Source organism: Mus caroli, unplaced genomic scaffold, assembly GCF_978045245.1.
Source record: "Mus caroli unplaced genomic scaffold, Mus_caroli_1 scaffold_19, whole genome shotgun sequence".
Lineage (NCBI taxonomy): Eukaryota > Metazoa > Chordata > Mammalia > Rodentia > Muridae > Mus > Mus caroli.
In genome coordinates, this window is record NW_028227274.1 from 34,769,011 (window position 1) to 34,788,033 (window position 19,023).

Below are 19,023 nucleotides of genomic sequence, written 5' to 3' on the forward strand. Positions count from 1 at the left end.
TTTCCTTATTATGCCAACATCTTATCTCTATCTATGAAATCTCAACTTACCTGAAGTCTTTCAATCAACAAAGATGTATGAACTGGGCAACTGGGCGTGGTGGCACACACCTTTAATCCCAGCACTCGGGAGGTAGAGGCAGGCAGATTTCTGAGTTTGAGGCCAGCCTGGTCTACAGAGTGAGTTCCAGAACAGCCAGGGCTATACAGAGAAACCCTGTCCCGAAAAACAAAAACAAAAAACAAACAAACAAAAACGAAAACAAAAAATAAACAAACGAAAACAAACAAACAAACAAAACCCAAAGATGTACAAGTATCTAAGAGCTATGTTTATACATTTTGTTTCAATGATAATTTATTTCCAGCTTTATTATTTTTAACAAATAAATATCTCATGTGATTTTTATATTTGAGTTTCTATCTCTCAATTCTCTCTTGGTTCTTCGAAATATAAAACACTGAAATGACCACATCTTCATGGTGTAGAAGTATCATAAACATAAACATTTATATCATGAACATGTACAAATTTTTATCAGGTAGATATGTTATAACTTTCTGCTTAATGTGCAATTAAGCAGTTCTCTCCTCTACTTTGCTGGTGTCAGTGCAAGGAGAGAAAATTCATGAGGAAATCACTTTTTTTTCTAACGATTAATAGCTCTTCTTATATACCATCATATGTTTTAGAAACAGCTTTCAGAAAGCACAGTCATCTTCCAGATATCTTACGCAAAGTCAGACATCTTCCAGCAAAAGGAGAAGATCCACATGATTTTCTACAGCAACAGGAAGAGTAACCAACACGAGTTAACTTAGCTGTATATACCTACAACATTGGGTATAAACTAGCATTAAATGCAAAGAACATTGGTAGACTTCCCTTCTGTGTTAACCAAATCCTCAGGTGTGGTCCACACACTTTTGTTTAGAGAAACTTGTGTACTTTTTGTGGAACTTTGGTCATAATCCAGACCTCTATAATCAATAATTTATGCCAGTATTTTCTAAAATATGGCAGTAAGCGTACCAGGAAGCAAGCGTAAGTGAACACTGGGTCCAGTGTGCTGTGCAAAATCTGTACAAGTTGTTTTGAACACCATTGCACAACTGTATACTGGCACAAGGATTGTTTTTATTCCTGTTTCAACTCTGAGAAGGTGGGAGCTCAGATAATTTCATTTATTTTCTGGTAGCCAGACCAATAACTGGCAGAATGGGAATAGCACGTGTGTGGTCTTCCAGCACTGCAACTTCTAACATTGAGAACAGCAGTGAGCAAATTTGCTCTAAGTTCAGGGAGAAAGGAGCCATGTAACAAGCTATTGTATGTTACTAACTTTTCATGCTTTTCCACATTTAGAGCCATTGTAAATATTTCATTAGCCTTGTTAATATTGTACTTAATGAAAATAGCACTCACATCTCATTAAGATTAAAAGGGAAACCCACTGTTTTAAAAATGTGTCATAGATCAAGTGTGATAAAATATAAACTCCACTTCTCCAACTCATTGTCATATCACCTACTGTTGAGAGCTACAAGCAAGTCTCTATTTTAGAAGTCAAGTTATTTGTGAGTAATTCAGAGAGATAGAAATCACTTCTTTCTAATGGCTTTTAAAATATTCAATGGCTACCTTTGTTTTCCTCCCTTCCTTCTTTGCTTTCACTCTTATTCTTTCTTCTTTCCTCATTCCTCTATTTCTAGTACACTTGCACCTGTGATTCAGAGTCAAGAGATAAATTACATAAGATTTGTGTGTCTGTTGAATGTGTGTAGAATATTTGGTAAAAACAAAATTTCAATATACTCAGGTGATGAAATCATGTGAACTATTGGGCCATGGCTCTCCTTGATTAGGCTGTTATGTTTGTCATACACAAACTATTTGTATTTGTTTTTGCTCATCTTTAATAATCCAGACTGTCAAAGATTTATGAGGAACAATGTTGCTGCATTTGAGAATTTATTTCAAATGTCATTTGAAATTCAGAACTGAGGAAAATATAAAATCTTATCAATCATACGAATTAGACAAATGTACTCTAAAAGTCTATTTCACATGTTGAATTATTACAAATGCTCACATGAGAGCTAAAACAAACACATAAACCTGCGAATGAGTGAACATATCAAAAATCATTTGGGTGCCAGTAACTATGGAGAGATTATAATATCTAAACTTCAAAAGGGCATTGTAAGAAAGAAATGACAAAAGTCTTCCATGGACGTACATGGACATGCTCTTTCCTTGAAAAAGGCAATCAGATTTGGAGATGTATAAGGCAAAGGTAAATGATGACATAATGAGTTAGTATCTGATGCAAAGCAGTTCAGTATTTGAAATTTGATCATTGTTATTCACCGTAGTAACAGGTAAAAGGGAAAAATAATACCGTTAATCTCAATGTGTACAGAAAAAATTTACTCAACAAAATCCAGCATATACTAATGTGCAAAGTATGTAAATATACATATAAGGGAGTTTTTGAGTGTTTAAAAGTATGCAGTAGCCAGATTTGGTGGCAAATCTTTAATCTCAGAACTCAGGAGTCAGGAGCCGGTGGATCTCTATGAGATCATTTGCCATAAGTTGTTCCAGAACAGCCCAGGCTATACACAGCGGCACCCCATCTCATAAAAAAACCAAATCAAATATATACATTGTAAATATCATTAAAGGAAAATTATTGAGATGTTTGCTGGAGATCAAAAATGAGACAAGGATGCCCTCCATGGTTACTGCTGAGATTTTACTACCAATCCCAACTAGAAGAAAAGACAGAGAAGAGAGAAAAGCCATAATAGAAGAAATAGCACTACATGTTAAATGACAAAAGTACACACACAAAAATCATGAAAACTTTTCAATCAGAAGTGACAAGTGAAGTCTTGAGTACTGACAGATGCCAGGTCAGTTCTGTTTCTATGAAGAAAATTTGAACATTCAAATAGCGTTTAAAACATCTTCCAAACATGTAAGCACCAAGAAACAAATCTAATTGAAAGTTACAATGCAAAAATATACAACACTATTGGAAAATATAAGGATGTAAATAAGTGGAGGAATGCACAGTAGTCTGTTGGAAGGATTCTGTGGTTGGAATGTTTATCTTTCAAAAAATCAATAGAAATTGTAAAAACTTAAGCAAAATTTCAACATTCTTTGTGAATTTGATGGGCTGAATTACACTTTGTATGCATATACAAAGAGAACATAATAAAGCAATCTTAATGCCAAATAAAACTGAGTATTCTGTAGTGATACTGTGATCAAGGGAAGTAAGAATTGATGATTCAGGATTTATTAAAATTAAATGTTCTGCTCTGCAAAAGATTATTCAATTTTTTAAAAAGCCATAGACCAGAAGAAAATACTGGCAATAAATAATAAATAAATAATAAATAAAATACAGCTTTCAAAATAAAGACTGCCAAGATTCAACATTAAGAAAACAACAACATGTAAAAAATGTGATTTTAACACAAAACAAGACTTAGAGATGGTGCGATGGCTATTCTTGGTTGTCAACTCGGCTACATCTGGAAACTCTCAATCGGGCCACACATGTGAAGGAACTTTTGTTTAGTTTGAGCTGGGAAAATCCATTTCTAATTCAGACTTTTGAGGTGGGATAACCCACCTCTAATCTGTGCCACATCTTCTGCTGGAAGTCTTTATAACACAGGCTCTCAACCAGTGGGACATGGCTGATTTGAAAGTCAAACAGTTCTTTCACAGGGGTCGCAAATCAAATATCCAACATATCAGATATTAACATTAGATTTATAAGAGTAGCAAAATTACAATTATGAAGTAGCATTGAAAATAACTTTATGGTTAAGGATACCACAAGAGAAACTGTATAAAGGATTAGAGCATTGGGAAGGTTGACAAGTATTGATTTATATAGACAATGAAGAAGGAGGCTCTTCCCTCTTTGCCTATTTGCTCTTGTCTTGCTAGCTAGTCCATTCATCCACTGGCATTAGGACCTACCTCTTCGGAATTCAAGAGTATAACGGAGACCATCTGAATAAATACTGGTTTTTGGACTTTTCATTTATTGGTAGCCGTGGTTGGATGAGCCGGACCACAGTCTATAGTATGCAAGTCATCCTATAGAGAACCCTGACTAATATAGATGACAAATTCACACATGAGAAGAAGCTCACATCAGCAAATTCAAATAATGAAATGCCACCACCCAACCATAGGCAGGATGGTCAAACTCCAGGACACTGAACTATCAACTGCTGCAGATGACACAAAGGACCAAGAACCTTCATACCTGGATCATGGGAATGAAAAGGGTATTATCATTTTAGAAGATAATTTGGCAGCAAAATGAAGTGCACTCTTACATGTCATCAAGCAATCAGTTTTCTAAGTATAAACTTAAATTGGCTGAAAACTGATGTTCACACAAAAACTGGGACAGGCATGTTTATTGAAACTTTTTACACCACTTATAAAAACCTGGTAGTGACCAAGATTCTTCAGAAAGGGAAACTGAGAAAGTCTGATGCAATTGCAAAATGAAATATTAGCCAATACCAAAATGAATGACCTATCAACCCATGAAAAGGTGTTGAGTGTAGACTTATGTTTTTCAAAACCTACTTTAATAAGCATATGTGAAGGCTTTAACCTCCCTTCTTGTCTGCCACCCACCAGAGGTAGTAGAAAGGAAAGGTTAATATGGCAAAAGAAGATGTGGGCCTGTTTAGAAATAGCTCTTTAGAGGTGATTACAACCTGAATTGTTAAGATAGTTGCTGTTCAGTTCACACAAATCAGCAGTGGTAGCTCAATCCACTTGCAAACACCATTCACAAACCAGCAATGGCAGTTTGATCCAAAAGAAACCCTGAGGCTTTGCCAATCTGCCGGAGTTCCCAGAAGTGGCAAGAAGATGCAGGAATAATACAAGAAGTTCTTTGATGTGTTTGTCTCTACCAAGTCATGACAGACAATGATTAGCAAAGAGTGGCAAGGCGAACCAATACCAGACAGCACTGTCCACTGTCTGTTGGATTATATTTGCACTCTTTGTAAACATCACGTGTTCTCTCAAACATCCACTCTAGCGAAAAATCGCATACCATTTTTCTAAGATGCTTCCAGAAAAATATAAGTGTGTACATCAGCAAAATTATCCTCTCATAAAACAATTTCCAGAAAAACATCACATGCCACAACTAAGGCTCAAAACAAATCAGAAATTTCCACTTCAATTGAGAAAACATAAACAGAAATTCATCACAGAAGCCAAGCTGAAAAACTCTTACTATGTGACATTTTGAAAGGGCCAAAGCATGCAGACACTAAAAAGGTCAGTGATTTCAAGAGATTCAGAAAGGGAGAGGGGGATAAATAAATAGATTTTGAAGAATTGAGGTCAGAGGAACTACTCTGTGGTATGCTAAAATGGATGGATGTCATGATAAATTAATTCAAGTTTATATGATGTAGAGTATATAGAAGTAATATAAGTTAAAGTAATGGACTCAGTAAAAATTAATGTGTGATACTAAAGCTCAGTTAGTTATAAGAACTGTATCATTCATAGGGGTTTACAGTGAAGATAGCTGTGCACAGCTGTAGAAGTTCTTTGTGCTTTTAATAAATTTTTCTGTGCTTTTAATACATTTTTAAATTTTAAAAAATTAATATATTTTTTAAAAATTACTTAAAACTAATCTTTTTGTAGGAAAACATGCCCTGAGAATAAGAAAACCTATGAGTTATGAGAAGAAAGCATAGTATCATTTGATAATCAATGGCAAATGGAATCTTTGCGTTAAGTCATGTCAATTGTGACTTGACAGTTGAATTGTGACTATTCAGAAGCAATGGGGAATGGATCATCTTTCCAGTACAAAATGCAAAACCATTTGGAAAAAAATATGGGACTTAGTCTTCTGGGCTTGTAAGATTTTACATTGTACTTTTAAATGTGAAAAATGAAACAAGCATTCAAAATACATAATAAGACTTGCAATAACCTTGGAGATGGAAAAATTTAAATGGGAGAAAAGTGCTACCCAGAAAATGGAAAATATTGACAGATCAGGCTAAGCTAAATTAGTAACTTTTGTTTTACAAAGACACCATAATAAGGTTAAAATAGAAGGCATATCATGGGGAAATTATTTACAATATGTGCATGCAAACAGAGATTGTGCTAAGAATTTAAGTTCTTCTGCAGAACAAGACAACAGGCAAATACCTCAGATAGACAAATCTATAAAACAACTGAGCATCTGAGTGGTCAATTAGCATGTGAAAGTTTGCAAAATTTCATTAACCGCCAGAGAAGTGCAAATAAATATTCACCATGATATCCATACTCACTAGAGTGGTTAAAAATGGAAAGACAGCATCAAATGTTGACAAGATTATGGAGTAACTGGAATTCTCATGAGTTGCTAGAATAACTTTTTCACATTGCTGGGAATGGATCTCAATCCATTGAGTGCACTAGGCAAGCTCTCTACAATTGAACTATACTTTTACCCCCAGCTTTTAAAGAAATGTCTTTGAGACAATGACTCACTATATATCCCACTCAGGCCTTGAACTTGTGATAACTGACGTGTCTTCACAGACATGGGACTACAGAGGTGAACCACCACAGGCAGCTCAGTACATCATCGACCTTTGGAAACTATTTCACATTATCTGCTAAAGCTAAATGTATTTTCACACTTTGACATACACCAAGCAACCCTGATATGTATGATATATGTATATTTTTATACATAGGACATGTTCAGTTGTTTATAGGAGTTCTAGTCAAAATTCAAGCCTGGGTCTCAGTGTGGTGGCGCATGATTTACATTCCAGCACTCAGGAGGCAGAAGCAGGCAGATCTTTGTGAGTTCCGGGTCAGCCTGCTCTACAGAATGAGTTCCAGAACATCCAGAGCTATGTAGAGAGATCGTGTCTCAAACACGAACAAATAAAACTCAAACATGGAAGCCCCAAATGTTTCTTTTGTGGAGTATATGCAAACAAATAACACAAGCACACGGAGGAATGATACAAAACATGGAAAACAACAGCATACCATAGATGAGCTTACCAAAGATGATGCCAGTGAAGGAAAATACTATAGCACAGAAATACTTTAGTGATTCTACTTTATAAAGGTTCTAAGAAAGACAAAAGATCCTATGTTAATAAAAAGAAACAACGTTGTTGTTCTTAGGAAGAGAGTAGAAGCCAGTGGAGGTCGGGGGAATATGTTTTGTTTAGGCGCACAATATTTATCCATCCAGACTCTGCTTATTGGAATACATGGACTTGATGACTTTTTGTTGTTCTGAGCACTTAAGATTGGTGTCCTTTTCTATACATATGTTACATTTCATTGTAAAGGAACTTAAGAATATTCAAATATTTTGTAGATATCCATTGCATTGAATTTATGTATTCAAAAAGTTTTTACGATCAGTGTGCTATTCTGTTCATTTAAAAAAGTTACATTCACTGAAAATTACTGCAGCAAATGTGTTGGAACTTACGTTTTCAAAACTGAACATGAAAAGAGCGATACTTCTGTATCTTAAAAGATGTTTAAACCCAACAGGGCTGAACTGAGAACAAGGTGGAGAGAACTATGTGCAACACTAGAATAGCACACACGGTGGCGCTGCAGTCTAAGGATTTGTAAAACAAGGGGCTCCCAGGATGCCCAAGACGCCATTCCTGGGATTCAGAATGCTGAATGTTTCCCCGAATAGGGGGGTATTTACATAAGATCCGGGGAGAAAGGACTCCTGAAAGCAATTCAATAAGGTTCATTTGAGGTCATTTCACTAAAACATCTGTGTGACTGAAACCGACAAGATTTAGAAGCACTGTTTGGATCATAGCTCAACAATGGAGACAACGCTAGCAAAAACGTCAGAGAAAAGGCAAGTGGTTTTTCTTGCTATATTGTTTCTATTGTGGGAGGCTGGTTCTGAGGCAATTAGATATTCCATGCCAGAAGAAATGGAGAGTGGTTACTTGGTGGCTCACTTCGCAAAAGATCTGGGCTTCAGGGTAGGGGAACTGGCCACTAGAAGGGCTCGAATCCATCACAGAGGAAACAAAGAGCTCTTGCAGCTAGATGTGGAGACAGGGAATTTGCTCCTGAAGGAAAAACCAGATCGCGAAGCACTGTGTGGGGCGACAGAACCCTGTGTGCTGCACTTCCAGATCATACTAGAAAACCCTGTGCAGTTCTTTCAAACAGACTTGCAGCTCACAGATATAAACGACCATTCTCCAGAGTTCCCTGACACAGAAATGCTGCTAAAAATTCAAGAAATTGCCCAGCCAGGAACTGTGTTTCCTCTGAAGGCAGCTCAGGACCCTGACATAGGGAGCAATGCTGTTCAGAACTACACAGTCAGTCCCAACCTCCATTTCCATGTCATTACTCTCAGTCGCTCAGATGGCAGGAAATACCCAGAGCTGGTGCTGGACAGAGCCCTGGACAGGGAGGAGCAGCCTGAGCTCTCTTTAATCCTTACCGCTCTGGATGGGGGAGCCCCGCCCAGGTCAGGAACCACCACAGTTCGAATTGAAGTTGTGGACATCAATGATAACGCCCCCAAGTTCGTACAGTCACTCTATGCGGTGGAGGTCCCTGAGAACAGCCCCCTCGATGCCTTCGTTGTCGCGGTCTCTGCCAGGGATTTAGATGCTGGGATACATGGCAAGGTAGCCTATTCTCTGTTTCAAGGCGGGGGAGGGTCTCAACCATTTGTGATAGATGAAATCACAGGAGAAATTCGTCTTAAAGGGGCACTGGATTTTGAAACAACTTCATATTATAACATGGAAATTATAGCCACAGACAGTGGCGGTCTTTCAGGAAAATGCACTGTAGCTATCCAGGTGTTGGATGTGAACGACAATGCCCCTAAGCTCACCATCTCTTCGCTCACTAGTTCCATCCCAGAAAATGCTCCTGAGGCTGTAGTTGCTGTTTTCAGTGTCTCTGACCCAGATTCTGGGGATAATGGGAGGATGGTGTGTTCTATTCAGAATGAACTTCCATTTCTTTTGAAGCCTACATTCGAAAATTACTACACTTTAGCGGCAGAAGGGCCACTGGACAGAGAGAACAGAGAAGAGTACAACATCACCATCATAGTCTCCGATCTGGGCACGCCCAGGCTCACAACCCAGCACACTATAACAGTGCAGGTGTCTGACATCAACGATAATGCCCCTGCCTTCACCCAAGCCTCCTACACCATGTTCGTCCACGAGAACAACAGCCCCGCCCTGCACATAGGCACCATCAGTGCCACAGACTCAGACTCAGGCTCCAATGCCCACATCACCTACTCGCTGCTGCCACCCCATGACCTGCAACTGGCCCTTGCCTCGCTGGTTTCCATCAATGCAGACAATGGGCAGCTGTTCGCTCTCAGGGCAATGGACTATGAGGCCCTACAGGCCTTTGAATTCCATGTGGGCGCCACAGATGGAGGCTCACCTGCGCTCAGCAGCCAGGCTCTGGTGCGTGTGGTGGTGCTGGATGACAATGACAATGCGCCCTTCGTTCTCTACCCGATGCAGAATGCTTCTGCGCCCTGCACTGAGCTGCTGCCCAGGGCTGCGGAGCCTGGCTACCTGGTAACCAAAGTGGTGGCAGTGGACTCTGACTCTGGCCAGAATGCTTGGCTGTCATTCCAGTTGCTCAAGGCCACGGAACCTGGGTTGTTCAGCCTCTGGGCTCACAATGGCGAGTTGCGCACCACCAGGCTGCTGAGTGAACGAGAAGCACCCAAGCACAGACTGCTGTTGCTGGTCAAGGACAATGGAGAACCTCAGCGCTCTGCCAGTGTCACTCTTCATGTGCTGCTAGTGGATGGCTTCTCTCAGCCCTACCTACCTCTGCCTGAGGTGCAGCACGACTCTTCACAGGATGAAGACTTGCTCACACTGTACCTGGTTGTTGCCTTGGCCTCTGTGTCTTCTCTCTTCCTCCTGTCTGTACTGCTGTTCGTGGGGGTGAGGCTTTGCAGGAGGGTCAGGGAGGCCTCTCTGGATGCCTGCTCTGTGCCTGAGGGACACTTTCCTAGCCACTTAGTGGACGTCAGCGGTATGGGGACCCTGTCCCAGAGCTACCAGTATGAGGTGTGTCTGAGCGGAGACTCTGGGATTACAGATTTCAAATTCCTGAACCATTATTCACAATAGAGTCCTTCAGGAATCCAACTAAATTTCAGTGTTAGGATCACCCAGGTTTTGGTAACTGAGTAAGAATGAGTTTCTTGGCTATTAATATTTCCCTTTGCCTTTAACAATTTTTCCTCGAAATATAGGTCTATGTTGATTTTACCCATGATTTCTAATTGTGTAGGGTTTTTAAAAAATAATTGTTTCTTTCCTTTTCTCTTCTTTTTTTGTTCTTTGCTTCATATTTTATCAATCCAATCTTAATGCATGTTTTTCTTCACTCATTTGAGAGGGAAATAAGTAACTTTGCTGTGTTTCGATGGCCATTTCAGTTACTATTCTTAGGAGTCATTTCTTCCTCTGCATTTATGACTATATTTGGAAATATATCCGCTTCAAGTTGTATCCTGTTGATGCTACGCATGTAACTTGCTAAGTATTATTTGTTTTACTTTTAACTTTCATTGCTGTGCATTAACTGTGCTAAGTACAATGTTCATTGGGGCGTTTTCAGAGATGCACATACCACAGCATGATAACATTCTCCTAATTATCACCTTCTATAATCCCACTGTTTCCTCCCCATCAGTCTCCTAAAAGCCCCACTTTGCTTTCATGGGCTTCTTGTGTTAGAGTGTGATAATTGAGCCTAGATGATCTGAAGTTTCAATTATTCCTGAAAATGCCAGTTTGATTTTTCTTGATGCCTGTGCATCAAGAACTCCATTGTGCATGTGTGTTTTCCTCGCCCACACGCCTACTGTATATAAAACAGCTTTGTCTACAGCTGGTGAAATGTGACCATAAGATACAGCTATCTGTCATATTTTACATGTTTTGTACACAAACAGAAGTAGAGAAATTAATTTATTATCTTTACTAACCACCACAATTAGTATTTCAAGATTTTATTTGCTTATATACAGCCCTATATTGCTACTAAAATATACCAGAGACGGCCGTTTGTGACTTAAGTCACTGTAAGTGATGTAGAGTGCTTTCATTTTGTATAAGCAGACATTTAGTGAGGCATGTGTTCGGATGATAAGTTGAATTGTAAATTGTGGATGTAAATGAGGGCACATTAAACTTTCAACAGAATATGCAGGTGAATGGTTTTTAAGTGTGTTAGTCATTTTATTATTAATACTTACTTGCCATAAATACAGTGCCTTAGGGCAAATAATTTTGTGTCTTCCTTTTGAGGGTTTATCCCCTCCTATTTCAATCTGTCATGCTGTAGGAATATTTGGGGATGAAAACTGTCAATCCACAGCAGTATTCTACCTACAATATTGTAATTAAATGGTTTGAAAATATAGAATATATTATGGGAAAAAGATTATTGTTTGGAATGTTTGAATCTTCTACATCGAAAAATGACATGTGGAAGCAACTAAAACAACAGAATGAAATTTTTTAAATTTTACATCACAAATTATTATTTTTGGTTAAATTTACTTAAAATGTTTTGTTTTCATGTTTTGTTGTCCAGAGGCATCTATCTAATATTTGAATGCTACTGTCTAAAGAAAATAATTGAAGCTGTAAAAAAAATTGAATAGTTTGGGATACTCAGGAAAGACAACACTTTAAGACTGACACACTCCCAAACATCAGTAAGTTCAATTGTATAGCCATAGCCACTTAAGTTCTCCTGGGCGTGGGAGAAGCACCTTCCATCCTAAAGCTCCCTAGCACCAAAACCTTATGTAAATGAGCAAGAGTAAATTCTGAATAATCAGAGGATATTTTTCTCTTCAGCCCAATGCCTTGTATAGAAACTTTAACTGAGTCCTTCACCCTTTCATGCTTATGTTGATTTTCAGGAACGTTATGCAGTTCATATAGGATGGTTATTTTGAGAGGCACTATACCATATGATATCAGACTAAAGCTGGAAGGGCTATATGCTGACAATCCATTTACAACTTTAAAGAAAATGTTGAGACTACTATGAGAGAGAGAGAGAGAGAGAGAGAGAGAGAGAGAGAGAGAGAGAGAGAGAGAGAGAGAGAGAGAAGGGGGAGGGAAAGGGAGAGGGAGAGGGAGAGAGAAAGAGAATGAATTCAAGACCTGGGGTCCATGGAATACAAGGTATGCATTTTATCACTAAGATAAATCCCCAGCTCCAGATCCTACTAGTAATTTAATTTGTAGATGGCTTATCTTCATATGTTGTTGAAAAAAATGAGCAGAAAATTCCCAAGCCAGAGAGTTAAGCTGGACTTACTTTAAAGACAAAGAACAATCAGTCTTTGTTCAAAGTTATTTTTATTTCTCTGCTATTAGAAATCATTTATCTGTTTCTTTTAAACTATTGCTATTACTTATTTCTGAGGTAAGTTCTTATTAAGTTCTCTCTATGTAGCCTAGGCTGTGCCACCATGTCTGCTCCTGAGGTCTGGGATTATGGCTGTGCAAGCATGTCTGGTTCCCAAGACCTCTTTATATAGATATTTTATTAAGTGCAGAACTCAGGAAAGGTAGGATATGTGCAGTACTAACTATTCTTGCACTTTGGAGCATTTTACAAACTGCAAATCTGATGTCAGTACAAGAGATGTACTTTGTCTATCAATTCTCTAGTGGTAAGGTCACTAAGGTACAAGTTGATATTGCTGATATTTCAATATTTGAAGAGGAAACTAAAACTAAATAACTTCAGTAAATACTACATAATCTAAAAAAAAGCTGTTTTGTTTTTATTCATAGTTGAGCAATTGGCATGCAATGCAATGCCTCATTCAAACAGGTGTTCGCTTTGTACTCATTGAACCTTCTGTGCTTCTGTCATGCTACAAATACTGTTGATTGTACGTGTGGGGCCAGCCAGCTTCTCAGTTTTTATATGCAAAACCCCATCCCTTCTACATTTGACTTCCCCCAAAAGCAGAGAAGTGATAAATTGGTATTCGTTAAGATTATTTCGTTTAGTCATCGCATTTGGCATATTGTCATAGCAAGTTTACTTACTTTATGATTGTTGTTTCCCTCTTGTGATTTTCCCTCACGTACAGTCTTTTCAGGTAGTTATGAATCTCTATGTCCCAGGGGAGAAGACAAGCATTGTGCCTGTCTAGTCTGTTTTCCATGGCCTTGGTTGTCCTCAGTGATGACATTTCATCAGCTATCTGCCTTCTTTTGGAAGTTCCTTCATACTGCCATGGCTTTAATGGCCTTTAAAAGAGAGATTAGAGGTCTCATGTTAGTATGTACTCATATTTTAGGGGATCCAAGCATTAATGAAGAAGGTAGGCTCACACATGGGTAGAAGTTCTATTCACTCCTAAAGTTGTATCAGTGCTGGGTTCAAACAGCCTTGTAGCTTACAATTCTGCATTTGCCTTATGAAGCTAATTATCTTAGATGTTGTCTCCTTCATAGCTGTTACGGTGTCTGTTATGGTGGTAGGCATGAGATCTGTGAGAATATTTTTATAAAGTAATTGTTAAGTAAAAGTCGCATGGAGAACTTGGCATGGTGATGCATGACTTTAATCCCAGCACTTTGCAGACAGAAACGGGTGGACCTCTGTGAGTTTAAGGTCAGCTTGATTTACATAGTGAGTTCCAGAACAGCCAGAGCTACACAGAGAAACCCTGTCTCAAAGCAACAAGAAAGCCACACACACGGGAAGTCTTGTAGCCTTCATATTGGCAATAAATGTACAATTTTGATGGAGCTCAGCAACAGTATGACACAATCAAAATTTTCCATTCTGAATGAGTAGTTGGTAGTTTTAGACTCTAGAGATGAAGGAAATTGACTTGATACTTCAATATAATTCCCTCCCCACAAAGCTGTATATCTGCCATTACTGTCCTAATAACAGATCAAAGCAGCAACTACTTATCAAATCATTTTGTGACAGTAAACTGTGACATCACCAGGCAAATATAATAAAAGGAAAGAAAATCATACAGCCATTTTTGTTGATGTGAAAATTCTCAAGAAAATACTAACAGATTGACAGCAATAACAGATGAAATTGTGCGTCGTGTCTCTAAAGGATTTATCCAGGAACAAAATTGTTTCAACACACAGAAATCAATGTGGAAATATGACATATGGGCAGAATGAATGGGAAAATCACAGAATTGTCTTAATAAATACAGAAAAGCATTTTAGAAAAATCTGACGTGTAGAAAAGGAAAACAGAACTATTGATACTTATAGATGGTGTGGCTTTGCATATTCAAAATCATAAGTAATAGACAAGAATGCTAACACTAATGAGCAAATTCAGCAGCTGTGGAGAATACAAGATTATCTCCAAATCAGTTATATCTGTACACTACCTAAAATGAAGGAAAAGTGCCTTGGAGTCAAAGGGAACAAAATGCTTAGAAAATAAGCTGATGAGAAAATAGATGAACTTCGTACAGAACACTAGACAACATTGAAGGAAATCACAGAAGACTTATGTAAGGAGGAAGTGTATGTGTGCTGTGTTGTAAAGATTACCCTCTGACTAGTTATGACTTAATGGAATCCTCACCAAACTGCCAGCTTGCTTTTCTCTTAGAAGTCGCCAAGATGTCTCTGAATTTTTCGTGTGAAAATGGAAGAACTCTCGAATAACTAAAACAATATTGAAAAAAAGAAGAAGAAATTTGAAGAAAAAAAATTTCCCGGTTGTAATATGGTACTCAAAGTTTGAAACCAAATATTTGAATGACTTATGCACCAAAGCATAAAAACAAATTTCTATTTAAATAGACACAGGAGAGTTTTGTTACCTATTATCTTAGATTGCATCAAAATCTATAATGCCAAAGTACTTTAAAATATTTTAGTCTTGGAAGGTTAGTCAATCTTAAACCTTAGTTTATTTTTACCAATAAACCCTTTGGTTTGTAGCTATTTCAATCAGGTGGTCAGCTGATGAATTAGATTATGCAGCTGTAACTGTACATCATTGTGTTCCAAAGGTAATTCCTTCTGTAACAATTTATAGTAAATTCCTTACATTCTTGATATTAACAATGTACCTTTGATAGTTTATCACCGTGGAAAAATACTTTCAAAATGCTTTCTTGTTTTGTTTAGCTGATTATTCAAATTCTCCATTTATGCAAAGACTAGTTGTCTTCCAGCTTCATTTTCACGACTCCTCAGGTGTACAGTTTTGGATAACCATACTGATCATGCAATTTCAAGAAATAACAACATTAATAGAGAAAAAACATTTGCATACACTTTTAAAATGACAATTTGGAAATTTTAAAGAAGTAAATACCTCCGTTTGACTTGAAAATAGAACTGTATGAATTTATCAAAGTGGACGCAGGGTGGCGCTGCAGGCTAAGATTGTGATTAAAAGTGCTAAAATAACCGGAATCGCTTGTTGCAATCCTGAACAAAAGACGCAGGCAAGAGCTTGGCGGACACTACAGAGCTATGAAAGGGTTTGGGCAAAGATATACTGGATTAATATAAGATTAACAATGTTAAGATTCCTCCAAAGAAGAAATCAGAGTTCAGCATTTCAAAGCTTTGGAAATTCTAAAGGATTGGTTGCTAGCACTCAGTGGGACTTCATGGAGAAGCTGGAGAAAGCTCACCCAAAAAGGCAAGTAATCGCTTTTATTTTTATGATGGTTTTGGTTCAGGTTTGCAGTGAGCCAACAATTCGATACTCTATCTTAGAGGAAACAGAAAGTGGCTCCTTTGTAGCCCACCTGGCCAAGGATCTGGGTCTGGGAGCTGGGGAGCTGGCTGCCAGGTCTGCACGGGTGGTGTCTGATGATTACAAGCAGAGATTGCTGCTGGATCCTGAGACTGGAGATTTGCTTCTGAGGGAGAAAGTAGACCGGGAGGAGGTGTGTAGCACTGTGGATCCCTGTGTGCTGCATTTCCAGGTGACTCTTGAAAAGCCAGTGCAATATTTTCAAGGAGAATTATTGATCCAGGACATAAATGATCATGCTCCAGAATTTCCAGAAGGGGAGATGCTATTGAATATACCAGAAAACAGCCAGCCGGGCACTCTGTTACCACTGAATTTAGCCCAGGATTTGGATGTGGGCAGCAATGGGCTTCAACAATACACAGTCAGCCCCAACTCTTATTTTCATGTCCTCACTCGAAATAATAGTGAGGGCAAGAAATACCCAGAGTTGGTGCAGGACAGAGCCCTGGACAGAGAGGAGCAGGCAGAGCTGAGCTTAACCCTCACAGCTCTGGATGGAGGGTCTCCACCGAGGTCAGGAACAGCCCAGGTTCGAATCCTGATGATAGACATCAATGACAATGCTCCTGAATTTGTGAACAGCCCCTATGAGGTGCAGGTCCTAGAGAGCAGTCCCCCAGACTCCCCAGTCCTGACTGTCTTAGCACGGGATGCAGATGCTGGCAACTTTGGGAGAGTTTCCTATGGCTTCTTCCAAGCATCAGATGAAATCCAGAGAACTTTCTCAATAAACAAAGTCACAGGAGAAATACGACTGAAAAAGGCATTGGATTTTGAAAAAAATAAATTTTACCATGTAAAAATTGAGGCCATGGATGGGGGAGGACTTTCTGGGAAAGGCTTGATAATGGTAGAGGTGGTGGATGTGAACGACAATGCCCCAGAGCTGACCATATCTTCACTGACCAGCTCTGTCCCAGAAAATGCTCCTGAGACGATCATAAGCATCTTCAGAGTTGGAGACAGGGATTCCGGAGAGAATGGAAAGGTGGTTTGTTCTATTCCAGAGAATCTGCCATTCATTCTAAAATCCACTTTCAAGAATTTCTACACTCTGGTGACAGAGAGCCCTCTGGACAGAGAGAGCAGAGCTGAGTACAACATCACCATCATGGTCTCCGACCTGGGCACACCCAGGCTCACAACATGGCACACCATAACGGTGCAGGTGTCCGACATCAACGACAATGCCCCCGCCTTCACCCGAACCTCCTATACCATGTTTGTCAGCGAGAACAACAGCCCTGCCCTGCACATAGGCACCATCAGTGCCACAGACTCAGACTCAGGCTCCAATGCCCACATCACCTACTCGCTGCTGCCGCCCCATGATCCGGAGCTGCCACTCTCCTCGTTAATCTCCATTAACGCAGACAACGGGCAGCTATTTGCACTCAGGGCGCTGGACTACGAGGCGCTGCAGGCCTTCGAGTTCCACGTGAGTGCGACAGACCGAGGCTCACCCTCGCTCAGCAGCCAGGCTCTGGTGCGTGTGGTGGTGCTGGATGACAATGACAATGCGCCCTTCGTGCTCTACCCACTGCAGAACGCCTCTGCACCCTGCACAGAGCTGCTGCCCAGGGCAGCAGAGCCTGGATACCTGGTCACCAAGGTGGTTGCAGTGGACCGCGACTCTGGTCAGAATGCCTGGCTGTCATTTCAGCTGCTCAAAGCCACGGAGCCCGGGTTGTTCAGCGTGTGGGCGCACAATGGCGAGGTCCGCACCACCAGGCTGCTGAGTGAGCGAGATGCACCCAAGCACAGGCTGCTGATGCTGGTCAAGGATAATGGCGATCCTCCGCGGTCTGCCAGTGTCACTCTTCATGTGCTGTTGGTAGATGGCTTTTCCCAGCCATACCTCTCTCTGCCTGAGGTGGCGCCTGACCCCACACAGGAAGTTGAAGATATGCTCACTGTGTACCTGGTCATTGCCTTGGCATCTGTATCTTCTCTCTTCCTCTTGTCTGTGGTGCTTTTCGTGGGGGTAAAGCTGTGCAGGAGGGCCAGGGAACCCTCTCTGGGTGGCTGCTCTGTGCCTGAGGAACTCTTTCCTGGCCACCTGGTGGATGTCAGTGGCACAGGGACCTTGTCCCACAACTACCAATATGAGGTGTGTCTGACCGGGGACTCTGGGACTGGTGAGTTCAAATTCCTCAAACCCATGATCCCCAACCTGTTGGTTCAGGACGCTGGGAGAGAACTTAATGAAAATCTTCGCTGCAGGGATAGCTTTGTATTCAGTTAAGTCAGAGGTTCTCAACCTGAGGTTTACAACCTCTTGGGGGGTCGAAGGACTCTCTCGCCACGGTCACCTAAGACCCTCAGGAAACTCAGATTCTTATGACACACACAAAACAGTAGCAAATTTACACTTACGAAGTAGCAGCGAAAGTAATTTCATGGTTGGGAGTTACCACAACACTATGAGCTGTCTTAAAGCATTCCAGCATTAGGGAGGTCGAGAACCAGTGAGCTAAGCGATGTGATTTCCTAAGTGTTGTACAATTCTTTTCTTTTAAGAAATGATCTTGTTTCTATGAAGTTCTCCACTAGTCTATTCTACTTATTAATAGTGCTCACAGTTTCTTTTTTATTGGTATGAGAGTTCTAGCCTTTAGTTGTACTAAGCATAGTTCATATTTTCCCCCACATATGAATAATTTTGGTGATTAGTACCCTGATAAGCATAAATAAACTGTCTTTAAATGAAATTCTTAGTGATCTTATAAGACATTTCACTCATCTCAAAAAATCCTTGTGCTTTTGTTTGTATTTGTAACACCTGCCATTTCCACACAGTTGCCTCTTTTTAAAGGTAGAGTGTTTAAAATTATTTATGTTGCCTGAATCTTTCTGCATGAACAGAAAGCATCACTATGTCGTGTTCACTACCAGTTTAAGCGCCCTGGTTGTCCAAGTCATAAACTTTACGGTGTACATGAATGCACACAAAGGTTGTGGCCTTTTTGTTTTTGAGCATCATGCATGGTAGTGGTTCTATTGACTGGTTGAGCATGTTCTGGATGTACTACGGTTAGTTTTGGATTTCTATTTGACAAAAATTAAAGAGAATATGTGTAGTTTGTCATCCTGTATATTTAATAAAGCTCTTAAATCACTGCTTTGACATAATCTCTT

The 19,023-nt window shown here is 39.7% G+C and overlaps 2 protein-coding genes across 2 annotated transcripts; both read left to right on the forward strand.

Annotated features, from left to right (window-relative positions):
- Positions 1-7,714: 7,714 nt before the first annotated feature.
- Positions 7,715-11,514, forward strand: LOC110284916 (protocadherin beta-6). The gene has a single exon (XM_021150913.3). It carries the CDS (start codon positions 7,893-7,895, stop codon positions 10,209-10,211), a length of 2,319 nt encoding a protein of 772 aa, XP_021006572.3. The 5' UTR covers positions 7,715-7,892; the 3' UTR covers positions 10,212-11,514.
- Positions 11,515-15,673: 4,159 nt separating this feature from the next.
- On the forward strand, positions 15,674-18,957 carry LOC110284896 (protocadherin beta-4-like). The gene has a single exon (XM_021150889.2). It carries the CDS (start codon positions 15,734-15,736, stop codon positions 18,128-18,130), a length of 2,397 nt encoding a protein of 798 aa, XP_021006548.2. The 5' UTR covers positions 15,674-15,733; the 3' UTR covers positions 18,131-18,957.
- The last annotated feature ends 66 nt before the right edge of the window (positions 18,958-19,023 follow it).

Excerpts from the sequence above, each read along its gene's own strand:
- LOC110284916 (XM_021150913.3), top strand. The coding sequence starts at position 7,893 with ATGGAGACAACGCTAGCAAAAACGTCAGAGAAAAGGCAAGTGGTTTTT.
- LOC110284896 (XM_021150889.2), top strand. The coding sequence starts at position 15,734 with ATGGAGAAGCTGGAGAAAGCTCACCCAAAAAGGCAAGTAATCGCTTTT.